The sequence below is a fragment of the Carettochelys insculpta genome, chromosome 6, assembly GCF_033958435.1.
Source record: "Carettochelys insculpta isolate YL-2023 chromosome 6, ASM3395843v1, whole genome shotgun sequence".
NCBI classification, from domain to species: domain Eukaryota; kingdom Metazoa; phylum Chordata; order Testudines; family Carettochelyidae; genus Carettochelys; species Carettochelys insculpta.
The window spans coordinates 25,709,118-25,731,756 of NC_134142.1; the positions used below are offsets into that span (position 1 = coordinate 25,709,118).

At 41.1% G+C, this 22,639-nt stretch overlaps 2 protein-coding genes across 6 annotated transcripts in view; one reads left to right on the forward strand and one right to left on the reverse strand.

The window, feature by feature from the left end:
* CCNK (cyclin K) overlaps window positions 1-9,165 on the reverse strand; it is a 31,331-nt gene extending 22,166 nt beyond the window's left edge. Inside the window, exons 1-7 of one of the 4 annotated variants that reach the window (XM_074996542.1) lie at window positions 9,026-9,090; window positions 7,955-8,149; window positions 5,625-5,889; window positions 4,501-4,582; window positions 3,557-3,688; window positions 2,113-2,218; window positions 1,216-1,273 (exon numbers count right to left, since the gene is read on the reverse strand). In XM_074996542.1, coding sequence (XP_074852643.1) covers window positions 1,216-1,273; window positions 2,113-2,218; window positions 3,557-3,688; window positions 4,501-4,582; window positions 5,625-5,821 — 575 coding nt within the window. In that variant the 5' untranslated portion in view covers window positions 5,822-5,889; window positions 7,955-8,149; window positions 9,026-9,090. Of the gene's footprint in view, window positions 1-1,215; window positions 1,274-2,112; window positions 2,219-3,556; window positions 3,689-4,500; window positions 4,583-5,624; window positions 5,890-6,589; window positions 6,710-7,954; window positions 8,150-8,965 lie in introns of those variants that run through there. The other 3 variants (XM_074996543.1, XM_074996544.1, XM_074996541.1) reach the window with 3 other exon arrangements.
* Window positions 9,166-9,590: 425 nt separating this feature from the next.
* SETD3 (SET domain containing 3, actin N3(tau)-histidine methyltransferase) overlaps window positions 9,591-22,639 on the forward strand; it is an 85,181-nt gene continuing 72,132 nt past the window's right edge. The window contains exons 1-2 of one of the 2 annotated variants that reach the window (XM_074996548.1): window positions 9,591-9,698; window positions 17,328-17,398. The gene's annotated coding sequence lies outside the window, so the exon portion shown is untranslated. The remainder of the gene's footprint in view (window positions 9,699-17,327; window positions 17,399-22,639) is intronic. The other variant, XM_074996549.1, reaches the window with a different exon arrangement.

Below are 22,639 nucleotides of genomic sequence, written 5' to 3' on the forward strand. Positions count from 1 at the left end.
AGCGATTAGCTTAGGAATGAAGCTGAACGTCTTGAAATCGTGTGTATTCAGCAGCATGTTGTACGCGTGTAAGACATGGGTGATAATGAAAGTTTTGAAGAGAAGAATATTGGCGTTTGAGAGGAGTTGTTATAAAAAGATCCTGAGAACAGGATGGATGCACAAGGTCACCAAGGGTAAATTATATAGGAAGATATAGCCAAAAGAGAACCTACCACATAAGGTTATACAATGCAAGTTACAGAGATTTGGGCATATTTGCATAATGAATGATGAACGAAAAAAAAATCAAGACCCTTGTATTTGGCATTATAAACAGTTCAAATAGAAGAGGCAGACCCCAAGTAGAACGGGTAGATGATATACCAGATTGATGTGGAGCTAGTCTACAGAAACTAAGCCATCCCACACTGGACAGTGAAAGATGGAAGGAAATAGTGAGAGAGGCATCAGACACCAACAGGAGCTGAGCCCATGGTTGTTGATAATGATGATAACCAAGAAATAACCTTGCTCGTTCTCTTGTGTTGGCTCCATACTGCTGACAAAAATACAGAATGCTATATTTATTCAGCACTTTGCAGAAATGCCTCAACTAGCATAGGCTCATAACTAGTAAAGTGCTATTTGTACATAATCATCTTCCATAGTTAAATTCAGTTGCGATATGACTGGTTACGATGTAAAATTGAATGTTTTGCTTGTGCCCACCCTCAAAGTGTGTTGTCTATCATGACAAACACCACTCATATTTGAGCCTATTTACAGCAATCAACTGTGTAAAATATATGTTGCACAAAGGCTGCATTTCAGGACTGAAATCCTTCCAAGACAGACAATTTGACAGGAGTTGGGGGAGAAGTAGTTACACCTCTTCCTATATAGACAGAGGATTTAGGTTTTGGCTACTCCCCTTCTGTCCTCACTCAGACTGGAAGGAAGGACTGACCATACTGTGGTTTGGGCTTTCCACTTAAGTTCCTAGTCTAAATCTTATCCTGTAATAAGAAAAATCCTTTTAGGTAAAAGCTTTGGAGTGAGGAGAAAAGAAGGATGGCTAAACCCATGACCCACAAACAAACATGAGCAGTCTTTAGAACGTGCACAGAAATACACAGCCTAAATGATTATGACTGGGGAAAGATGTCACAGTCCAAAATAAACAAAGTGGTGGTAACTAGCTGAAATATTTAAATGCCTGGAAACTTTTTTTACCTGTCATTTACAAATGTCCATGCCATTTGAACCAGTTTTTGAATTTTATTTTTATCACCTGAAAGACAGAAAAAACAAACATTTACTAAACTAAAAAGCACAGAAAATTTAGTTTAATTAACTATTACAAACAAATGGAAAGACTCCTTTAGAAAAATATATCTTTGGAATATTCTGATCTTTTCAGATGGACGAGCTGAAACTGATGTTATGGCTGCAAACCGTGATATAACCACCTCATTTTTTCGTATGCTCAAAGACACCCAAAACATTTGCCATCTGTATTGAATTTCTGAAGTTTTCCAAAATAGTTAGGGGGACCCAGAATTTGTTTTATAAGTGGAAATAAACCCAATCCTTTTTTTAAGTGATAAGTCAGAATTTCTGGGGTGTGGGAGAACAGTGATGTATAGGGCAGAAGCGACCACTTGGTATGTGGGTGGATAATTACATGAGTAAGTGGTGGGGGGAAGATCAGGAAATTTAAGGTAAAAAAGGTGTGGTTTGCAAAGAAAACATGTGCAGGAATAAGAGCTTTTCACGCAGCCTAGTAGGCCTAGACAAGAAAGCATCACATTCTAAGTCATATCTGGCCAGGACAGGGAAAAAAAATTCCCATAAGCCACTGGATTCAAACGATTTATGTACATCAGTGATAAACTGAAAAAAAGTGACATGACCTCTTAACTTCAAAGACTGTTTTGAGTTCAAGTCTGGAAACCAAGAACACCTACATTCTACTTATTCTCACTTTGCGGGCTTGGAAATCATGACCTCTCTGCCAGTTTCCTTCTGGAAATATGGTTAGTATGTTTCTCAGACGGTTGGTGAGTTGATTAAATGCACTATTAAGAAAATTGCTGAACAGTGTTCAGCAATTCAGCTGTTTGTATTTACCTTTGAGTTGTTTGGCATACTTGAGAAGAAATTGATACGGATGTTCCACTTGTAAATCAAACTTTATTGTTTGTAATAGGATTCTCTCCAAGACCATTACTTCCTCCTAGACAATATGACAAAACAACCATAAAATACATAATTCCATCTTTTATTCATTAACATCTAAAATATGACTATTTTCAGTTGAATTTGTTTAGCTGCAGCTTCCAGGCACCAGACATTCTTATGCATTTGTCTGCTAGATTCTCTTTCCCTTAACAGTTATTTATAAAACTGTGATTAAGTCACCTCCTAGCTTTTCCTTCAGTTACTACTTACCACTGATCACGAATCGCCTACCTTAAATGTCAGCATTCTGAGATTTAACTGCCTGCAAATGAGTTACTACTGAGACTCATTATGTTCGAATCTATTAGTTTTCCTTAAAATGCTTAAACCTTTACTGTTATTTACCAAGCGTTTACTTCAGTGGGTGAAGCAACCGAAAGCACACCTCACCCCCATTCTCACACCTCATTACAAATTAAAACTCCATTTTTGGGTGAGCTGCTCTACACTTAGGATGGCAAACAACAAGAGACACATTTTGGCCAGGTTCCTGAACAGCGATTAGTGATTTTTGGTGACTCAACTGTGTCATGCCCATCTTGACAGTTTAAATGGCCTGCTTTTCACAAAGCATTAAAAACCCATCCTGTGGAAAACGAAGGCCCTGTGAAATGCCTCAGGATGGGTTCCTCAAGATTACAGGACCCAAAAATCACTAGTCACTTTTGAAAAAAAAAAACAAAAAAAAAAAAACAAAAAAAAAAAACTTTGGCCCATCATGGGTAACAGCTGAGTAGCAATGAAAAAAACTGAAGCTAACTGCTAAATAAACTATAAAAGATAAGCAGCAATGCGCAGATAAGTAACACCACCAACAGCACAGAGAGATACTGGACAAAAACCAAAAAACAAACTAACAATGATGATTTCCCATAAGGTCTTTTAAAGGTAAGATATCTAATTAAAAATAAGTCATTTGTCTGAAAATGTTGCATATACACAATTTACAAATTAACACGTACAACTACTACAGACTAAAAGAAAACAGTGGCAAAAGCTTTTACTTCCAATTTGTTTACACAGCTTACATTATGAAATTGAGTATAAAAAAGGATGTCAAATACACAAAGGAAGCAGTTTATTTTGCTGACAACACTGATAAGCACCAGAAAAACACTCAATTTAGACTATACACATGGTATTCGAGCAGAAAAAATAAATTTTAGGTTTATTTATCTAGCTTGAAAAATAAAGTTGACAGTGCTCTTTCAAATGATAATCCATCTTTCTTCCTAGCTCAAGAGAGAAATAAAGCCTGGAAACATGTAGCACAAGTATAAACTCTACTAAAACGCTAAGTAAAAGAATCATTAGTATGAATACATTATTTTACCTTCGGATCATCGCCAAACTGTCCAAACTGCACATCATTTAGTAAGCTACGAGCTGTTTTGATTATATCTTTACATTTTTTTGGAGTTTCTTCAACTTTGCCTGCCAGGAAGAGACAGCAGGCTCCAGTCACCTAACAAAGAAAATTACGTCAGAAAGTCAACATTGATAATGCTGCATCTACACATTAAAAGACACAAAAACATGTTTTAAACATCACTTTCAACAATCAGGTTATGAGATGCTATTCCTCAAAGAACAGTTAATAGAAGCTCATGCAATGATTACACACAATTTAGTTCTTTATATTTTAAAGTAAATACAACCATCTGGAAGACAGCTCATTAAGTAGCATTTTATTTTATGTACAGAAATAAAGGCAGAGATTTCTCTCTTGGTATAGAAAACATTGTCTAATAAAGGGGTTCAAAAACAACTACACATGAAATTTGTATTTTCTTTGATTACTTAGCCGATGCTGTAAATCAAAAACTGTTACACTTCTTGGGAATGTTTTTAACATAACAGAACTGCAACAATAATTCTTTCTTACTCTAGAACTCAGAGAACTACATTTTGAGCCTTGAAACTCAAAATGAAAATTAAATGCATGGAAAATATGATAACAATTGTATAAAACTTTGTGTTTAAAGCACATTTTGTTTTTACATAAAATCGTAAATCACATGCAATTAAATTCCCCAAATTCTCTATTTTCTGACACACTTCTGCAATTCTGGAAGCACATTATTCTAACAGAACTCTTAACTATTTAAAGAACAGTATGTGTTAACTATAATCTTGGCAAGATATTTCCAAGAATAATTCATAAATGTGATGCTTTAGACAAATGAGGCCATCACCATTCTTCATTTGTACTACTATAAATATTTCACACTTAAAGCAGTCATGGAATTAAAAGAAGTCAATGCTGTAAATACTTACATATCTTGGAAATTGTTTGAAGGAATGAAACATATAAAATCGATGAAAATAAATTATTCCAGTTGCCAAAGTGTCATAGTGTCTATGCTATACAATAAGGATTTAAACAGTATAAAACGAAGTTCAAAACATAACGATACACATGAAAGGAAGCAGAGTCAGAGAAAAAGCCTATTTTGAACAAATAAACTGAGGGATTTTCTAATATCTGATTTTTTTAAGTTTCAAAATCAAGTATGTTGTTTTACCAAAAAAAAATCCCTCAAAAACCCTAAAGCTTCTGTCCTGAACATTTTATAGTCTAATTCAGATGCATTTGGTATCTAATGTAAAAAGCATGGCTACAGCGTCAAGGTAAAGTTCACCCTAGTACATAGGGTTCAGAACAAAGCCCCCTGCATGACCAAAGCCGCAAACCTGGCCTGAACTAGCCATTAATAATGGCAGGCCTGGAGGAGAGTCATGGAGTTTAACGACCACAACAACCAAACAAATGATGAAGTCACTTTATCAGCACAGATTGGGACTACAGCCAAGAAAAGGGCTCTCTCTGGCTGACAGGTCAATTTTGCCTCCCTTAGCTATCCACTAACATGCATTTATTGAGGGCTGATATAGCTGAAATGAAGTCCCCACTTTAGTGAAAATCAGAAATATAGAGGATAATATTATTAATGAGGGGCTATAGGAGAAAAGGGAAGAACCAGAGAGCAGAAGACAAGGGAATAGCAAAGAGAGAAAATTTAGATGGGTAAAATGCGTACGATACAAACTGAAACACGTCTAAATAGACCCTTAAAGGGAAAGGCCAAGAGCTTTTAATTTCTATCATCACCACATGGCTGACAGATCATTTTTCCCTTCATACCATCACTTCATTAGTTAAGATAGTTCATTTGTCCCATAAACTAGGATTCAATTAACAGAAGAAAATGTGTAAGTAGAAAAACTTTAAACACCAAAGTTGCTTACTTTAAAAATCTTTTCTTAGTGTGTTTTAGAGATATGATTACATGGAGGAAGTTAACCAAATGCCCACAGATCATTCTGTGTATAATTTTTTCTGTATTTTCTAATTCATAATGCTGCAATCATATACTAAAAATATTGACTCAAAAGGATACAGTCCTAGACGTGTTCCTACATCAAATATGAATCTGGCTCCTTCTCGGCGATATCGTGCCTCAGTAGCTGGATCAAGTCCTTCTAACTGTGATGGTGTATGTGCCAGATCTTTTTTATCCCAGTACCAACATGGTTTTGTGTGGTCCAGGTTTGCCAAATTTACAGAAGGGCTGGAATTTTCTTTATTCTCCTTCATTTATTGAAGCAGAATTGTTCCGACTCAAAAGGCTTTCAGACAACCGGTTTTCAGACAGCAGCTTCAAACTAATAAGTAAAAAACAAAAACAAAATCAGGTAAAACTGGAGCAAATTAGTATTTTTTATCCTGAGATAAAGGACACTTTCACTGTGCACATATACACTAAACAAGTGACAAAGAAAAGCTGGTCTGAAAGAAGGCAAACATTTGTGGGTTTTTTTTTAAATTTATGATGCATAAAGATGTCTTGAAGAGTATTTTAGGCAAGATATTTCACTCGTGTGAAATTCAGGTTTCATATTCACTGCTTTCCCCTAGTCTGCAAACAGGTGAAAAACGAAGTAATTTATATAAATAGCAAAATAATGAACCTTGGCCAAACAACAACAGAGAGATAGCCATGTTAGTCTGCATTCTACCAACTGCTTTTTTGTTTTGGCCAAATAAGTTATTGTAAATTTCTTACATTTCCTATGACAGGTTGGCCAGGTTTGCAATCTAGGGATCCAGCTAGCTTCCTAGATGCCACAGGAAGATTGGGTAGTAGCAGCAGAAACCACCTGATCAAGTTTTTAATATCAGACAGGAGGTTATTACTGCAAATATGGACCGTACCAAGTTATTTACATTTCTGTCACTTCAAAATTAAGACTATGCACTCCTTATGGGATCATGTCTTAAAACCACCAATAAAACAGATATTGTGCAGAATGTGATTGCCTACGTGGAAGATGAACCTTCACAGCCTCCAGCCCTAATGCTTACTTTCAAGTGAGGGACTCTGTTCATTCACAGTTCTTGACATGGAAGCATGATTCACACCTCTTTTACACAGTCTCCAGGCAACAACACCCAATTGTGATTATTCTACAGGACCAAATGGGTTTGGCCACCAACATGTATTGTCTTTGGGACCTATTTATCTATCCAAAGGAATTCAAGAGAGAACATTTGTTAAAATAAAAACAGGTCAACCTGTATTATGGTCTCACATTCATTTCCCAGTGTTAGGGAACCTGTAAGCACATCTCCAGCTTGTCTCTGCCCTCCCTAAACTTCAGTGTCTTTTTTTAAAACCAGGCCAGCCCCTTTGCTCTACACAGCCTAATTATAAAAACAGATTGTCACATTTTTCATAGTTGGCATTGATCTTCAAGGTCCTAAGTGCTTTACAACTACCTACTTGAAAAACCATTCCCCCCGCCCCCCCGGCTCAACAAAAGGAGTACTACTGCTACAAGTGAAATGGGTTCTACAGCCAAGGCACTCCCTTCTTTGGAATCTATTCCTAACTTCCTCACATGTGGAATCCTACACCCAACTTTTATATAATATCCTTTAAGTCATGTGTTAGTCACGTGGGATAAACTTTTTTGGTAGATTGTATAATATAGGGAGGACACGCAAGGAGAGAGCTCAGTTTTTAAGCCACTGATTTACTGATGGTGGATGATCTCAAACTGTTATGTTTATGTCAAGGGTCTCTACAATATGAATAACTTCAATATTTCTATACACAGGAACAAAACAGTTGGCTGTTACCTAAGACACTAAGCAGAAAATTTTTCATTATGAAAAATCCAACATTTCTAGATCAAACTTAGGCCAAAAAGGTCTGCTCCAAGGGGAATTCTGCACCACCAGGAAAGCACAAATTTAAGGTCTCCTGCAGACATCTTTGCTTCCCTTCAGATAAGTGATGTTCTGATTCAGAAGCAAAGAGAAATCGCCAATTCCACTAGTGCCCTTCCTTAGCAATGTGCATATATTGTTTCAGACTCTTGTGCATCCAGACTCCCTTGCATAGCCTTAGCTCCTATATCTGAGTTCCCCTCTACAGGAACCCAATGCTACTTATCCAGACCACCCACCCCCCCTCACATCTACAACTCCCACTTCTGCACCCTGTGCTAATTCTTGAACTCTTACCCCAATAAGTCCCACTTCCTATGGACATGGACCATCCCAACAAGCCTCCTGCCCCCAAGCAGCTGAACTTAGACTCCCATTACACCAATCCCCACTCCCCCAATACCAAACACCTCCATTAAATTCCACATATTTGACATTTCCTGTCCAAGCCTGATGCAGAAGGGCAGAATCCCCAGGTGTTTGTGGGCAGATCCACACCTTGTTTTTTGTAAGGGTTGGGTGCACTGTGCTGGGAGGAGCTTCAGGGGGATCTCCTGCCTCTGTGCAGTCAGTGGGCTGTGTTCCCAGTAGTACTCCACGTGAGGTTTCCACCAGGCAGAGATTCAGGTGCTGCCTATCTGATTAGCAGGGTACCAACAGCCAGCCCCATGCATTTCTATTGGTGGTGCACATCTACACATGACAAAATGTATTCTAAATACTGCTTGAAAAAACAGAGAGAAACTGACCATTTGCTCACATTTGCATGATTTTAAAATATTGAGCACAACACCTTTAATTTTTGATACAAAATTCCTTCAAGTGTAAAACTCAATTCTTTGTTTCAAGAAGTTTTTCTTAAGATCCAAGACAGACAAAATGGATATTCTGGCTATTTTAACAGCATAAAACTGACATTTTTCTTTTTAAAATTACCTTTATACATCACCAAAAAAAAAAAAAAAGGCATCATGAGCTGATTCCTACTCTCCCCAGTACAACACTTTCTAACCTCAGAAAATTAGTTTATAAAGTGAAACATCTCTTAGAAAAAAAGATCGCTACCTCCTACTCGAGAGCCAGCAAAGAACACTGATTTAATCCAAGGCACAGTTAAAACAACAGACAATTCTGTGTTTTTGAGACCAGTTTTCCTGCCCAGGGGAGGGGTGGAAATGAATTTCGCGAACCGCCGCGAACGTGCGAGAGCCGCCTGGCCCAAGAGCCACGTCCGACACTCGAATTTTCATATCGTCCCTGCCCAGCTCCACTGCCCCCAGCACCCACAGCTCGAAGCCCCAACGAATCAGCCTCACGCGCGCGCCCACCGCTCCAATCGACCACAGCCACTGCCGCCATTTCTGGCCAAGATCTCAGTTTGCACCTCCTCCTCTCCAGCCGCCTGGCTACAGCGTCCCTCCGCGCTACCTCAGCCCCGTCTCCGCAGCGCCCCGGCCTTCGCTCGGGACCCAGAAGCGCCCCCACCCCGGTATGCCACTCCTCACTCACCCAGCCCCGAGCCACTCGTCATCTCCGCCCCCCCTCCATCCTCCAGTGAGGGACACTCACGAAACAAGCGCGCGAACGTCCCACAACACAACGCGGCCACTAACGACAACGACAACGACACCTCCACTCCCTGCGCGCCGCCATCTTGGGATTCAGACCAAGGCGTTGCGTTCCGTCGCTGCGCCAGCGTCTCGAGGGCACGGCAGCCACGTTCCCACCAGCCAATGAGAATCACAGGCACTGCTCACACTTCCCTCCCTTCTCCACCACACGCTGGCTAAAACAGGCTTGTGTGCACCCTAACCCGAGCGCGGTAGAGTGGATAAAGACCAATCAGATAGCAGAAATGAGAAGCTGGCAGGCCACTTCAACCAATAGAAACTGGAAATAGTAGGGTGAATTTTTCGCCAATCGGGAGTGGCCTCGCCCCTTGCCTCTGTTTCCGCTGCTCCCAGTGGGTGAGCGACAGGGGCGGGGATGTATGGACGGCCTATGGGATTTCTTAGCTGTGGCAGAAGTGGGGGTGAGCCCGCAGTGTGGGGTCATCTTAGCCAATGGAGACAGCGGGGTGGGAGCAGTGGGCGGGCCGGGTGTTGGGAGTGTGGGGCTGGGGATTAGCGCGGCCGTCTCCTCCCCTCTCCCCGGGCAGTGGACGGTGTCCGGTGAGAGAAACGTGCGTGGCTGCGCGCCGTTTCCAAGAGGAGGAGCCGTCGCAGTCGCAGTCGCGCGGGAGGTAGGGACCTACCGAGCGTTCCGTCCTTGTCTTTTGGTGGGGCGGCCCCTCCGCCCAACCGTCCTCTTGCTTGCTGCTCGGTATGGGGCACTGCCCTTATATTGCCTACTCCCGCCGGGGCTATTCCCCTCGAGCAGCTCCTTCCTTTTCCCTGACGCATCCGCTGAGCGCCAGACCTCGCCACCCCCAGCGCTACTCTGATTCCGCTCCACCCCGTGCCTTTTCCTCCTTCAGCTGCCACTTTCATCGTCCCTAGGCCTGCTGGGGGTGTAACAGCACCCCCTGTTCGACGTGGTCTCCGTTATATACCGGGGTTCGTTTGGATCAATGGCTCTCGGCACCCCCACTATAGAAACTGTTGCAGCGCCCCTATGTGTTACTTTCCCTTATCTTCCCCCCGTGTTGCAAGAACCGCTGGCCCGCCAGATCTTCCATCCCTTTGCTGCGAGCACCCCGTCCCTAACAGTCCTGTCCTGCGTTGGTCACTGAAATCCAGTCTCTCCTTCCCTGTTCGGCTGGGACAGGCTGTGGTCCCCCTTCCCACCTATTCCACCTTCCTCTTTTGGGCTGTGCATCTCTGGCACCCGCTGGTATTCTCTCCTTTCTCATCTCTCTCCTGCTTGTGGCCTAATTGCACCCCAGAGTACTGCAACCCTCAGGCCACTGAGCGACCTTTCTGCCTTGCTATTCTCATTGGTATCACCACACTTCTTTGACCCCCCCATTTTGCCTTTTCTCCTTTGCTTCCTACTCACTGTCCTCATGGAAGAAGATGAGGCTCATTTCACTGACCAAGATGGGGGATAAGGAGGGATGACAGAAGTTCACCATGTTTGCTGCAGCTCTCCCACTTGAGCTTGTCTATTTCCCTCTCAGTGTTTTTCCAGGGGAGGAGAGAAAAACTTTACATCCCAAGCTCACCTGTCCTGTGTCTATGTGTGGGTGTTTTATTTGAATCCCCATTTGTATGCTCTCAGGGTATGACGTTTTCTTCACTTTTACGAAGACTGAAAATAGTTACATCAGCTTTTTCTCATTCATGTTTCTTCCCTTGCTTCTCACTCCAAAAAAGTGATAGCATAGGTGGAGTGAAAGTAAACAAATTGCTTAATTTGACTTCTCCAGGATATTATCTCTCCTTTTTTAAGAAACCTTTGATCACAGGGTCACTATTGAAAAAAGGTTAAACTTACCTCTTTGTCTTCCATAATTCTTCCACACCTCTGTTTCTGTGGATCCGGCTCTGTAGTATTTCTGCTGGTATGTGAGAGTCAAGTTTCCTGCTTCATAGGCAAGTAGCGGGAGGAGGTTCAGATTCACTGATGAATAATTTAACATTGGTTTTTACCAGTTTTGGCACTCTTGTTTTCTTTCTTCTCCTATCCTGTTTGTGGCTATTTTTTTTTTTTCACTTTTCATGAAAGAATTAAGCCTAGGAGTTGAAAACTCCTGAATGATTAAAGTATCTTTTAAATTGGTTGGTCTGCAGGGGTATTACACATTCATGGGCTTGTGTGTTGGTACCTTCCCAAATCAGTACTGAACCCACTGCTGAAACGGATGCCTGGGTGAAGCTGTTTCTGTAGTTTCCTTTGCTGCTCAAAAACGACTGGATTATACTGAAGTGCCACTTAAGAATACAAAGGTGAATTCATACTGTTGCTATCACTATCACAGTAAAATGGCAGGCTTTGCTCTTCCCAGATGTGCCCTTTTACATGTGACATAAACACATCTCTTCCCTTTTGTCCTCCAAAGTGTGTGATATCTCTATATTTCAAACTGATGGCTAGACTTAGCCTTCAGTAGCTGGCAAGGAGGGGACAAGTCTATATTCTCATGGAGGGGGAAAGAGCTTTTCTTCTGTAATAAGGTCACCTAATGGAGGAATGTGCTTTCTTTTCGTAGGAGCAGTTTTGTTAATGTGGAAATAAACAAATAACAAAATAATTTGTTTGCTATACAGTGAACATCTTTTATTCTTCTATTTGTTTTAATAAAAATAGTGTAAAAAAACTACTGCGTGTATCTAGATAAATGATGTTTCAGATATTTTCCATACATCTGGCTTCTAATTTAGACTAGATAGCCACCCAGTAAACTACAAATGCACAGATGATATGTCTTCAGGGTCAAAAAGGCGTGTGTTTTATCAGTTGTGTTAGCTCAGTCAAGTTAATTTAACATGACAACTTCAGACATGCTAGCCTGCATTTTAACAGGGCTTTTCAGTTGTGTTAATTGGATTCAGCTAACACAATTGAAAAACATACCCCTCTTGCCTGTCAAAGCAGGGCCAGAGATAGTTTTAGGATTTCAGCCAAAATGTGAGCATGTAGAATCAAAATACTGGCATATCCAAATAAAGGTGAACTGAACTGCAGACTGAATGCAGATCTGAAATTCCCAAAGTTCTTTCCAGTCAGAAGTATTGTATTTATTGTAATAACAAAAATAAACATAGCCATTGTTTATCCACATATGTGAGATGAAATAATCTTCATTAGAAGTTTTGTTCGTATTTGATGCAAGAATCTGTAGTTAGGATTATGGAACATTTCCTACCAGATCTGTAATGTAAATTGCACTGAATTGTACATTTAAAGCATATTTTAACTTAAATATAAGCTTTACACTGATGTTTATCCAGGCTTGTCCCACTGTTGTTAATGAATGCACAAATGGTCAAATTAAGGTTACATAGGCTGTGTTCACTTTTGGGTGTAATACAGGATGATTGTGCTTCATACAGTAATAGACGTTTAACCTATTTGATCAAGATATGTTTTTACTTTGAACTAGTTGAACTTTGAATTTTTTTGTGTGTATGTGTGTGTTTTGGATAAATAAGATGTAAATATTGTGGATGGTTGTATTTTGGAAGTGAAAGGAAGTTTGTGGTGCATGTATAAGGTTCATTTAGCATAACAGCAAGTTCGATGTGTAAACCAAAACATTGTAATGGCCAGCATTATGAGGCAACATGATCCAGGGAACTGGGTTTTGGAGTGGGAGTCAGAGATCTGAATTCTATAGCCATCTGTACTGCTGACCTGCTGCATAAGTTTGGATAAATCACTTAATTTCATTTTTACAGGTGGAGAGACTGAGGCAAAGAGGAGTTAATAACTATCCTCATTTTTAAAAGATGGAAGAAAAAAGTATTGTGACCTGGATCCGCTATGCTAACTGTTGGAGAGACAAAGGCAAACCAACCCAAAAGGGATAACTTTAAATTTTTAGAACTTTATAAGGGAGACCTTCAATGTTGTATCAGGAGTATAAATAATAAAGAATGTAGCCGAAATTATTTATAATATATAAACTATACATTAATAGTCTCAGGGAGTAGCCATGTTGGTCTGTAGCTTCATAAATAGCAAGCAGTCTTGTTGTACTGTAGAGACTAAAAAAGTCTAAGGTGCCACGGGACTGCTTGTTATTTGTGAAAGTATAGGTAACCAACTCATTAGCCTTTGTGAGCTACTACACACATTGCAATTCACACCAAATGCACTGTTCTTAACAAGAACAAAAGAGATTACAAACTACTGTGCCACTTGAGAGAAGAATCAGCTCTCTGTCCTTGGCTGTAAATCTATCTCCACTCTAGCTTTTCTGTTCTTGACTTCACTTTAGTTTGAAGTGCTCCTTAGATTCAGTGTTTCCATGGCTGTACCTCTTTTATGGAATTTATCCACAAGCAGGGTTTTGTTACCTAGAGCTCCCTTAAGTGTCCATTAGAGACTTTTGAACTGTATTTTCTTGAGCAGATGTTCACTTATTCTCTGTTCATATGCTCCAGGTTCTTTGTTTGGTAGGCTTCTCATTTTTTGCTTCCAAGGTCGGTTTGCATCTAACGCTGCTTTTTAATCAATTCTCCTTTTCAACAGTTATGTCCTTTTGGTGTTTGCCCTTGGTGCATGCTCTCTGCTAAGTCTGAAGATTTTTATTTCCCAGTTCTCCCATTTTCTAGCAGTATCTGCACATGTATTGAGGTCTGCTCCCCACTAGCTTGCCCTGACCTGAAACTTTTCCTGTTTTCCTCCTTCTGACTTCCACGGTTGAATTCATCTGTTCTTCTGTCACCTTACCTACTATCCAGGCTCCAGTTGATGAGCTAGCTCAGTGACTCGATTCTTCCTCTTCTCTAACAGGTTTTTTTTCAACTCCCCCTTCATGCAGATTGAGTCCCCTCCCCAGCTCAGGATGTCCTCTTATGGGTTCTGTCTCCTTCCAGAACAGCATTCTGTGTGGTTGTATTGCAGCTACAGGAGGTGCTAGTGCCAGGGTGTGGGTTACTACAAAAGCAATACATAGGAGCAAAGTTATTTGTAAAATAGCCATTTGTGTGTTTTCAAGTGATTGTGGTGACAAGAAATGCATTTGAGAACCCGTAACTCTTAGGTAATGCTTTTCTATGGGGGACTCTTTAGCAGGGTGTAGTGCAGGGTATGAGGTAAGAAGTGATAAAAGCAGTATGAATGTGTGGTGATGTTTAGAATTTCTGAATGGCATTTTCATAAGGAGTAATGTTTTCACTGGCTTAGGCGAACAACTGTTTGAGTAGAGATCTTCAGTGGGAGGCAGGGAAGGATATTGTCTGTTGGGAGGCACAGCTTGAAAAGTGTGCTTGCTTATTTGTAATAGATAAGTAACGTTTGCCTGACAAGTGAAAAACAGCTAAAACTACCCCCCTCTTCCCTCCAAAAAAGAACTTACGCATCAATTTAGAAAAAAAAATACTTTCCCTAATATTAATTAATGCAGTGTTGCCTTCCTGAGTTCATATGTGAATAGCATCTACTAGAAAATTCCAGTATTACTGAGATCAAGGGATATTGCTTGCTCTCTGTGCCAAAGGGAGAGAGCTGTTGCTCGCATAATAAAACCACCTCCACAAGAGGCAGTAGCTATATCAGCAGGAGAAACTGTCCTATTAGCATAGGACTCTTCATGCTGGTGCTTATGTTGCTCTGGGGAGTTGGGGGTGCAGGGGCATGGTTTATTCATACTTCTGGGTGACAATAAATGATGCCAAAATAAGCTGTTAGCTAAATATTTTATCATTGATGAGCTTTAACATACCCAAAAAGGGAAATTTGGTGATCCTTAAAGATAGTGCAAGCATTTTTTTTTCCTCCAACACTTTAAAGAAAGTGAATGTAATGCTATGAAAACAACTACTTTGATCTTGAGGCTAAAATTCTTTTTTTCAGAGTGGATAAAGTTGAGGCAGTAGCATTGCTGTGTTCCTTATATTCCGATAATATCCTCAGCCTAGTGCTATTGAAGATAAACCTTAGTAGTATGTTACAGCTTTTGATAAACATAAAGTGGTTCTGAATTTAACTTATTCTCTCCTTTACCAATTAACTCATTAGAGCCACTTCAACTTTCCAGACCAGGCTTCTGGGTGCTCCCAAAGTTAAAATACATTTTAAAGAGTAAAATGTCTAATAGTCTCATTTTCATTGCATCTAAAAAACTACAGTAAACAAAAGCACTAAGGTGGCAAAGTAAATGTCATAAGTTAGATGCTCATGGAATCTTATTTTGGGTTCCTGAATTCAGTTCCAGATTTTGAAGGGGATTTGCTTTCATGGTTCTAGACCCATCTTTCTCTATATCCATAACATGTGTCCACCCCCAGCTGCTTCTTCTGTGCTTCCCACTTTCCAACTCCCACACTGGCTTCCGTTGTCATCTTCTTCCACCCAACCCATCTCACCCCAGCTGCCACTTGCCTCCTTTTCTCTAGCACCTAATCCTGTTCTTTTCACTTCTCTGCTGCACCCCATGCTCTGGTTTCTACAGTCTCCCAACCTTGTCTCCTTCATTCCTCCCATGCAATCCCTTTGTATTCCTTTCAGGAACCACCTTCCTTCTCCTTGCTTCCTGAGCACCAGCAGAAGGATTTTGTTATTCTCAGTTTCAGTTGCAGAGAAATCCTTGGGCTGGAACATGTTCAATACACACAGTGTTGGCAGAATTTACCTGTCTAACTTTTAACAAATCACTGCTGCTCATGTGTACTTTGAAACTAGGGACGTATAATTCTGTTTAATTGGTTAACTAGTTAAACGCTAGGTTTAACTGATTAAATTGGGCGGGGAGGGTGGTGGGGAAGCTGCGCCGGTCCAGCTGGGCTAGAATGGCCCACCTGCCACAGATAGGTGCTCTGCCAACCAGGCTGGAGCACCCCTGCTGGTGGCACCCAGGGACTGTGGCTGCTCCAACAAAACTGAAGCATCCCTACCCACGGCACTGCCATGGGGGAAGGGTGGGCATGCCAGTCTGGCTGGAGCATCCAATGTCTTCAGGGAGCTGACCTGACAGCGCTTCAGGCAGTAGCACTCTGACCCAGCTGGAGCACCCCTTGCCTGGGGGTGCCGTGGGCAGGGGCACTCCAGATGGGCTGAAGCAGCCTTAGTCCTGATGTTCCATGAACAGGGGTTCACAAGCCCAGCGGTGGTGCCTTTGTTCATGACATGAGGGCCTCTCCAGCCTGGCTGGCCTGAAGCAACCGTCCCTGCTGCCCCTCCTCTCTTCTCAGTTGTTCCCCCTTCCTCTGATTTGCTGTTGATGGGGCTACTCTGGCCCTACTGGATCCCCCCACCCCCCCATGGCAGCTCTGTGGGGCTGGAGCAACCCCTCTGCCTGTGGAAGGTGGGTGGGGGGTGTGCTCCAGCCACGATCAGTTAACTGTAACTGGTAAGCCTCATACATTTTGGGTGAGGATTATGAGTTAATGGGACAAACTTCAACGATCCCTAATTGAAACATTTCAGAGACTCTTACCATGACTAAATTTGGACAAATTATCATGGGAATGGCAAAGTGTGCATGCCTGACAGCAGTCCCAATGCAAAAATTTCAGTTCCTTACTCCAAAGCATGGAAGAGTGTTAGTTGCTCGATGAATTGACTAAAGAATTTTTTAAAACATCATTTTTTTTCTCCTAGTTTTATTCTCTTGAACAGTTGAATGGCTTCAGCTGAAACTTGATAGAAAAATTTAGCCTGAGGCAGATTCATGACATGGGAAACTTAGCCCGACTGGTTAAAGTTTGGCAAAGTTATAAACAACTTAAAACAGAAGCTTATAATGGTGCTGAGCAGCCTTAACCATGAGCATCAATGTCTGCACTGGTTAACATAATTGTCTGATGTTCTTACATCCTTTGCTTCAAAAACTGATTTCTGAAGTACAATATTCTAGTTCAGAATGGCATATCAAAACCCAAAGCAGAACAGCATTTAAAAATGTTTCTTAAACTCTTCTCTTTATATTTATCAAAGCTATGTTTAGATTTTACTTTTTTATGTTAGCCTTTCTTTGTAAAATTCTGGTTGTCTTCTTTATGATACACATTGTTCTAGGGGTGCTGCTACCCACAGAAGTAAAGCAGTATGTATTTGTATCCCTTTTTAAGCAATTGCTACAAATACCTGTATCTTCCATTTTTCTTTACATAACATTAAAGGTTTTTTAATCCATGCTTCATAGCAAGGTCTGCAAATCTCTTTTTTTAATCCCAGTTTTAATCCCTTATGACCATGATCAATTGGTCCATCAGTCTTCAACGAAAGAGTGCCAAATCATAACATGTCTTTTGTGTTGTTCTAGCGAGCCCTTCAGACACCTGCTGGTCAGGCTGCCAGTCACGTCGGACACCTGATTGACATAGAAGATTTTAGGTAATATTGGAGTATATGGGCTACCCATTTCTCACATTAATTTAGGGCAGTGGTTCTTAACCTGGGGTGCACAAACCCGGGTGTGTGATGCTCTTTCTGGGTGTGTGAGACATGCCAGATTTTTTTAAAATGAAAATCATCGAAAACACAAATTAAGCACAGGCATTTAAGTACAACTGCTTAGTTTACTCAAAACTATGTATTTATTAACATTATACATTTTTAACCGTTACTGTAATATACAAACAAAAATGTATTTTCAAGTTTTTAAGCTAATTGTGGTGAAATTATCTTGCTACAAAATATGGTGTACCGCCACATTATGGGGTATTTCTTGTTGCGTGCACAGATGATGATGTGGCAGCGCAGTGGCTTTGTTTGAATTTAGTTAGCTGCAAACTGTTAGTGCGCCGTTTCCAGTTTACTTCCAAAGCAAAACTCCACAACATTTCTAGAGAGGACTTGCATATTTTTGTATACCTACTGTACTATTATTTGTGGTGACTAAGAACATAAAACTATATTTCATATATTTAATATGCATTTAAAAATGTACAAGCCCCTCATCTCCATTTTTGATTTTTGCTAAGGCGTACAAAAACATATTTGATTTTTGATAAGTGGTGCGAGAACGTATTTTGAGAACCAGTGGGGTGAAGGCTGCAGTAAAGGCTAAGAACCACTGTTTTAGGGGGTGGTTGGATTCTGGCGTAATATGACAATTGGAGTTTTCTAGGAGCACTGCAGATTAGGAACGCTGCTTTCAAGTGTTGAGAAAATGGGCTCTTTACCCCCTATTAAGCAGGAATGAAAGCTAGCCTTGGATGAGTCAGCTACCTTATCCTTGTAAGTAGGAAGTGGTTGACCAAAGGTGAGGCCACTCTGCAGATGACAGCATTAAAGTTAAGTGATGAGCTTACTTTGAGCTCCAGTGATTTGAAATGATGAAGTGGCACTAGAACAAAAATGATGATAAAAGTCATTTAATCTTCAGTATTGGACTTCTTGGAACACACAGAGGGAGTACTTACAGAGGATATCTGACTGAAAAAAGGTCCTAAGTGAGTTGATGTCCAGCTTCCATTTAAAATAAATGTGAGTGGCACACCTTACTCCCTTTGGCCCTTTTATTAATTCCAGCCTGACTTCCAAATTCAAAGGACCTGTTTAGATTATTAAATATTTGCATATCATTGTACAGAGAGACATTATTAGGGAGAAGCCTTTTTGTGGAGCATTCAAAATATTAGATAAAAATCCTTTTATGAAAACACTTAAGTAAAAATTATTTGCTCTGTTTTAGCATGTAGGTACTTCAGCAGTTTATAAATACTTAAACAGGTATATATTATATCAGTTGGTGTGGCAGTTTCAAGTCCTCTTTTCTGTTTAAAACTAAACTTCAGAAAGCTTTAAATTTATTCAGCATACCAAAGGATAGTGTGTTACTCAGCTTGTGAGCCCCTTAAGTGCCTGTATATTCACAATGTCACCCCTGGCATTTCTAATGTTCCTTTAGAGTTCTGAGGAAATCAATTCATGGTTGAAGTGATTGTAACAATATTTTGTGTTGACTGTTGTCAGAAGGAAGTGGAAATACACATCTTCATGCTTCCAGATAAAAGTTTTTCAAATATCTTTCAGTAGTAAAAGTATAAACCTTGGGTGATGTAGATGGTCATGCAACAGGCTGTTACGCAGTCCTGTTAATTGGAATGCTATTGAACTTCTTAAGCTTTTTTTTTAACTACCGAAGACTTGAGAATTACTTCACTTATACCATCTAAAGTAGTCCCTCGAGTTATGCAAGGGTTACGTTCCCACACACCCTTGTGTAACTTGAATTTCACACACGTTGTGGGGTGGCTTTTTTCCCCAGTGGAATGCATGTTTTGCAGCTGGGGAAGCAGCAGGAGCGCCTGGAGCTCCTTTGGAAAGTTAAGTCTTGGGTTGAGTGGGGAGTTGGGGCGGGTTAAGCCTGGCAGTGGGTTGGGGCTGTGGGAGGAAGGCATGGAGCTCTGTTGGAACCAGGCCGCGGGGGGTTGAGCCAGAGCTGCATAGGGGGGTGAGGGGATGGGATTTGAAGCAGGGTGGAGAGCGGGGAGCCGGAGCTGTGCAGGAGGGTTGAAACAGGGTGGAGGTGGTGAGCCAGGCTGTGGGGGCAGATTAACCCAGAGTTGCACGTGAGGGGTGGTCAGCCAGAGGCATGTGTGGGTGGTGAACCAGGGCTGCAGGTGGTGAATCAGGGCAGTGCAGGCTGGCGGGGGGTATTGAGCTAGGGGTGGTGGTAGCGTGATTTTGATTTATGCTGAACTTGTGTTTATGTGAGTTAAGCACAACTCAAAATTGTGCATTTCAAGGCTTTACTGTATAAAGAAGTGGTAGTAACTTCTGAAAGCATGACAAAAATTCACATTGTGGCTATTTGCAAGTTTTTCCTGATAATTGACACAAGAGCTTATTACGATTCTGATCAAAGCCCAGTCCTCTGTAAATTTGCATTAATGATTTGTTATATGGCCTTGACTGTCTTTCTTTTTTGCTTTGATAAGCAGCATGGTTTGTTGAAAGTTAACCCAGTTTCTCTTAAAGATCATCTCATCTACTCAGTGTATTCAGAAGCATTTCCCTACCTAAGAGTTATGGCCCTATCAAATTCATGGGACATTTTTGATCAATTTTACGATCATAGCATTTTTAAAACCGTAAATTTCATGATTTCAGTTACCTCAATCTGGAATTTCATGGCATTGTATTTGTAGGGGTCCTGACCCAAAAAGGACTCGTGGAAGGGCTGCAGAATTATTGTGAAGGGGGAATATTGCTACCCTTATTTCTGCACTTCTGCTCGCTGCTGGGCATCTGGAGAGCAACAGTTGCTGGCTGGGATTCCAGCTGTGAAGTCAGCGGCCCCAAGCAGCAATGCAGAAGTGAGCATGGCGTGGTATGGTATTGCCGCCCTTACTTCTGCGCTACAGTCTGCAGAGGTGGGCACTCAGTCAGCAGCTACCATTCTCCGGCCACACAGCTCTAATGGTAGGAGTGCAGAAGTAAGGGTGGCATGGTATTTTATTGCCATGGTTACTTTTGTGGTGCTTTCTCCATTTTTTCCTCCCATCAGACCTACAGCATGTTCATGGATCCTACTTCATTGTATATCCTAAATTAATATGTATAATCTGTTTGTGCAAAATGAAGTGGAGAGTAGCACCTCCTGGTAAAATTATCAGAGGAACAGAGTCTTCTCTAAATATGGGCAATTGTGCATGATCAGGATGCTGAAATAGAGTAATTTTGCTGTTTGAGCTTCAAAGCTGGGATGAGCCTGTTGCATTTCTAGGAAGGCCAGGGTTGCCAGTTGTCTCAGACCGGACTTGAATGGTGTTCAGCCAGGAGAGTTCGTAACCCTAGGGAAGGCCCATGGAGTTGGGGAGGAGCACATTTACTCTGTAATGTGAAGCAGGAATGCAGTTCTGGTGCTGTCAGAGGAACAAAAAGGAAACAAAAAATACCAGTGCGCTGAGATACCTCTTTTCTGTAATTTTCAGAGTATTGATGCAAAGCATTAAAATGTGTGTTTATTTTCAGGGTAATTTTTCAAAAAGCAATATTCATAGGAGTTGATGACTTAGGAAACTCTTAGTGAATATAGGGCATTTCTTCCTCTCACGTAGGCTGGTGTTACCCAAAGTTATTGGATGGGCTGCATAAGAAAAGTAAGTGTGTCTCAGTTCCGTTTCCAATGGACTGACAACACTACCATAGCGGGCACAATTGCTTCCCATGTTTCGCAACCTCGGGAAAGAATCCAATAGCTACATCAGAATTGGGTAGGAGGAGGGGGCAGACCAATCTCCTGGAAGGGCTGGGGCCACATGCAGAAGGGACGGGGCTGGGGCAGCCAGCCCTCAGTGCTACATCCCTGGACAGCCCAAACCGCTGCCCAGAGCATGCCATGCAGGGCTCCAACCGCTTCTGCAATAGCAGCAGCTGGGAGCCCCAGAACCATTTGAATTGCTGGGTCCTGGGGCAGCTGTCCCCTTTGTGCCAGTCCCCCACCCCCATTGGGTGGGCCTGATCAGAATGGAAACTGAACTGTTTGCTCCTATCGGTGGTCATCCTGTGGTAGCGTCATAGAAGCTTGTTCTGTTACAATTACAAAGTTATAGTTTAAGACCTATAATTTAACAATGTTGCAACTTCGCTAAGTTAGTATCCTGGAAAGCAGTAGTACAGATGGGATTCAGGGGTTCATAGTGTTATCATCTGGCTCTACTTCAAGCAAAATTGGATGAAGTGGTGAAGATACTCAAGTTCTGTCTATACTACAAATCCTAGTAATGCTGCTGGAAGTAGAGCACTGGTGAATTACATGTCTTAAATTTGCAGTCACAGAAATACTTTTGTTATCTCTCTGGGAACACAAAATATGTATAGTAGAGGAGTTCCGTTTCCCGGGCTATCAGCTGGCATCTTTCATAATCACTGAATTCAGTTGCAAGTAAAAGTACATGTGTTTGCAGTGGTTCTGTATATCAGCGTGCACACTTCTGGCAGCAAATGTTACCAAAAAGTTGACTTCTTGATTATACAGAAAGTTGGTTGAAATCAAGCCAAGTATTTTACAGCAAGTAATCACCTCTGTTTTGAACTACAACTTTACACAGGTGATCTGATAATTTTGTGTGTGTTCGGGAAGACAGGTCTGTAGCTGGATGTTTTGGGGTGGGTTTAACTGGTCCACAAGGAACACTGTCTTTTGGCAGTCACCATTTCCCCACTTTTCTAAGATAGATGTGACCATTCACTAAAAAGTGCAGATTTATTTTGAAGGAGTTTGTGGTACATGATGAATTGGGGAGAAACGTCTTCAGTTAAATTAGATGAAACAAAATTCCAGTTGTTCCACCATGAAGTATACAAGCAATGTGTTCACAAATAATCCAGATGTATTTTACATCTGGATTGATTGAGGCTCAAGGAAGTCATGTGACGCCTTTGTGCCTCACTCAGCAGTCCAACTGTAAAATTGGTTAAAAGCACAGGACCTTTTTGAAAAGCAGCTGCGGTATCTGATTTGAGGTTTTCTGGCTAAACATTTAAAATATTTATTCTTGATGCATTGTGTTGAGAGCAGTTTCAAAATATTGAAACAAATGAATAGACCAAATGGTAAAAAATCTTTCACTACCACTTAAACTTATCTTGCAGCCTGTGTCTGAAATAGTAACCTGAAGCACA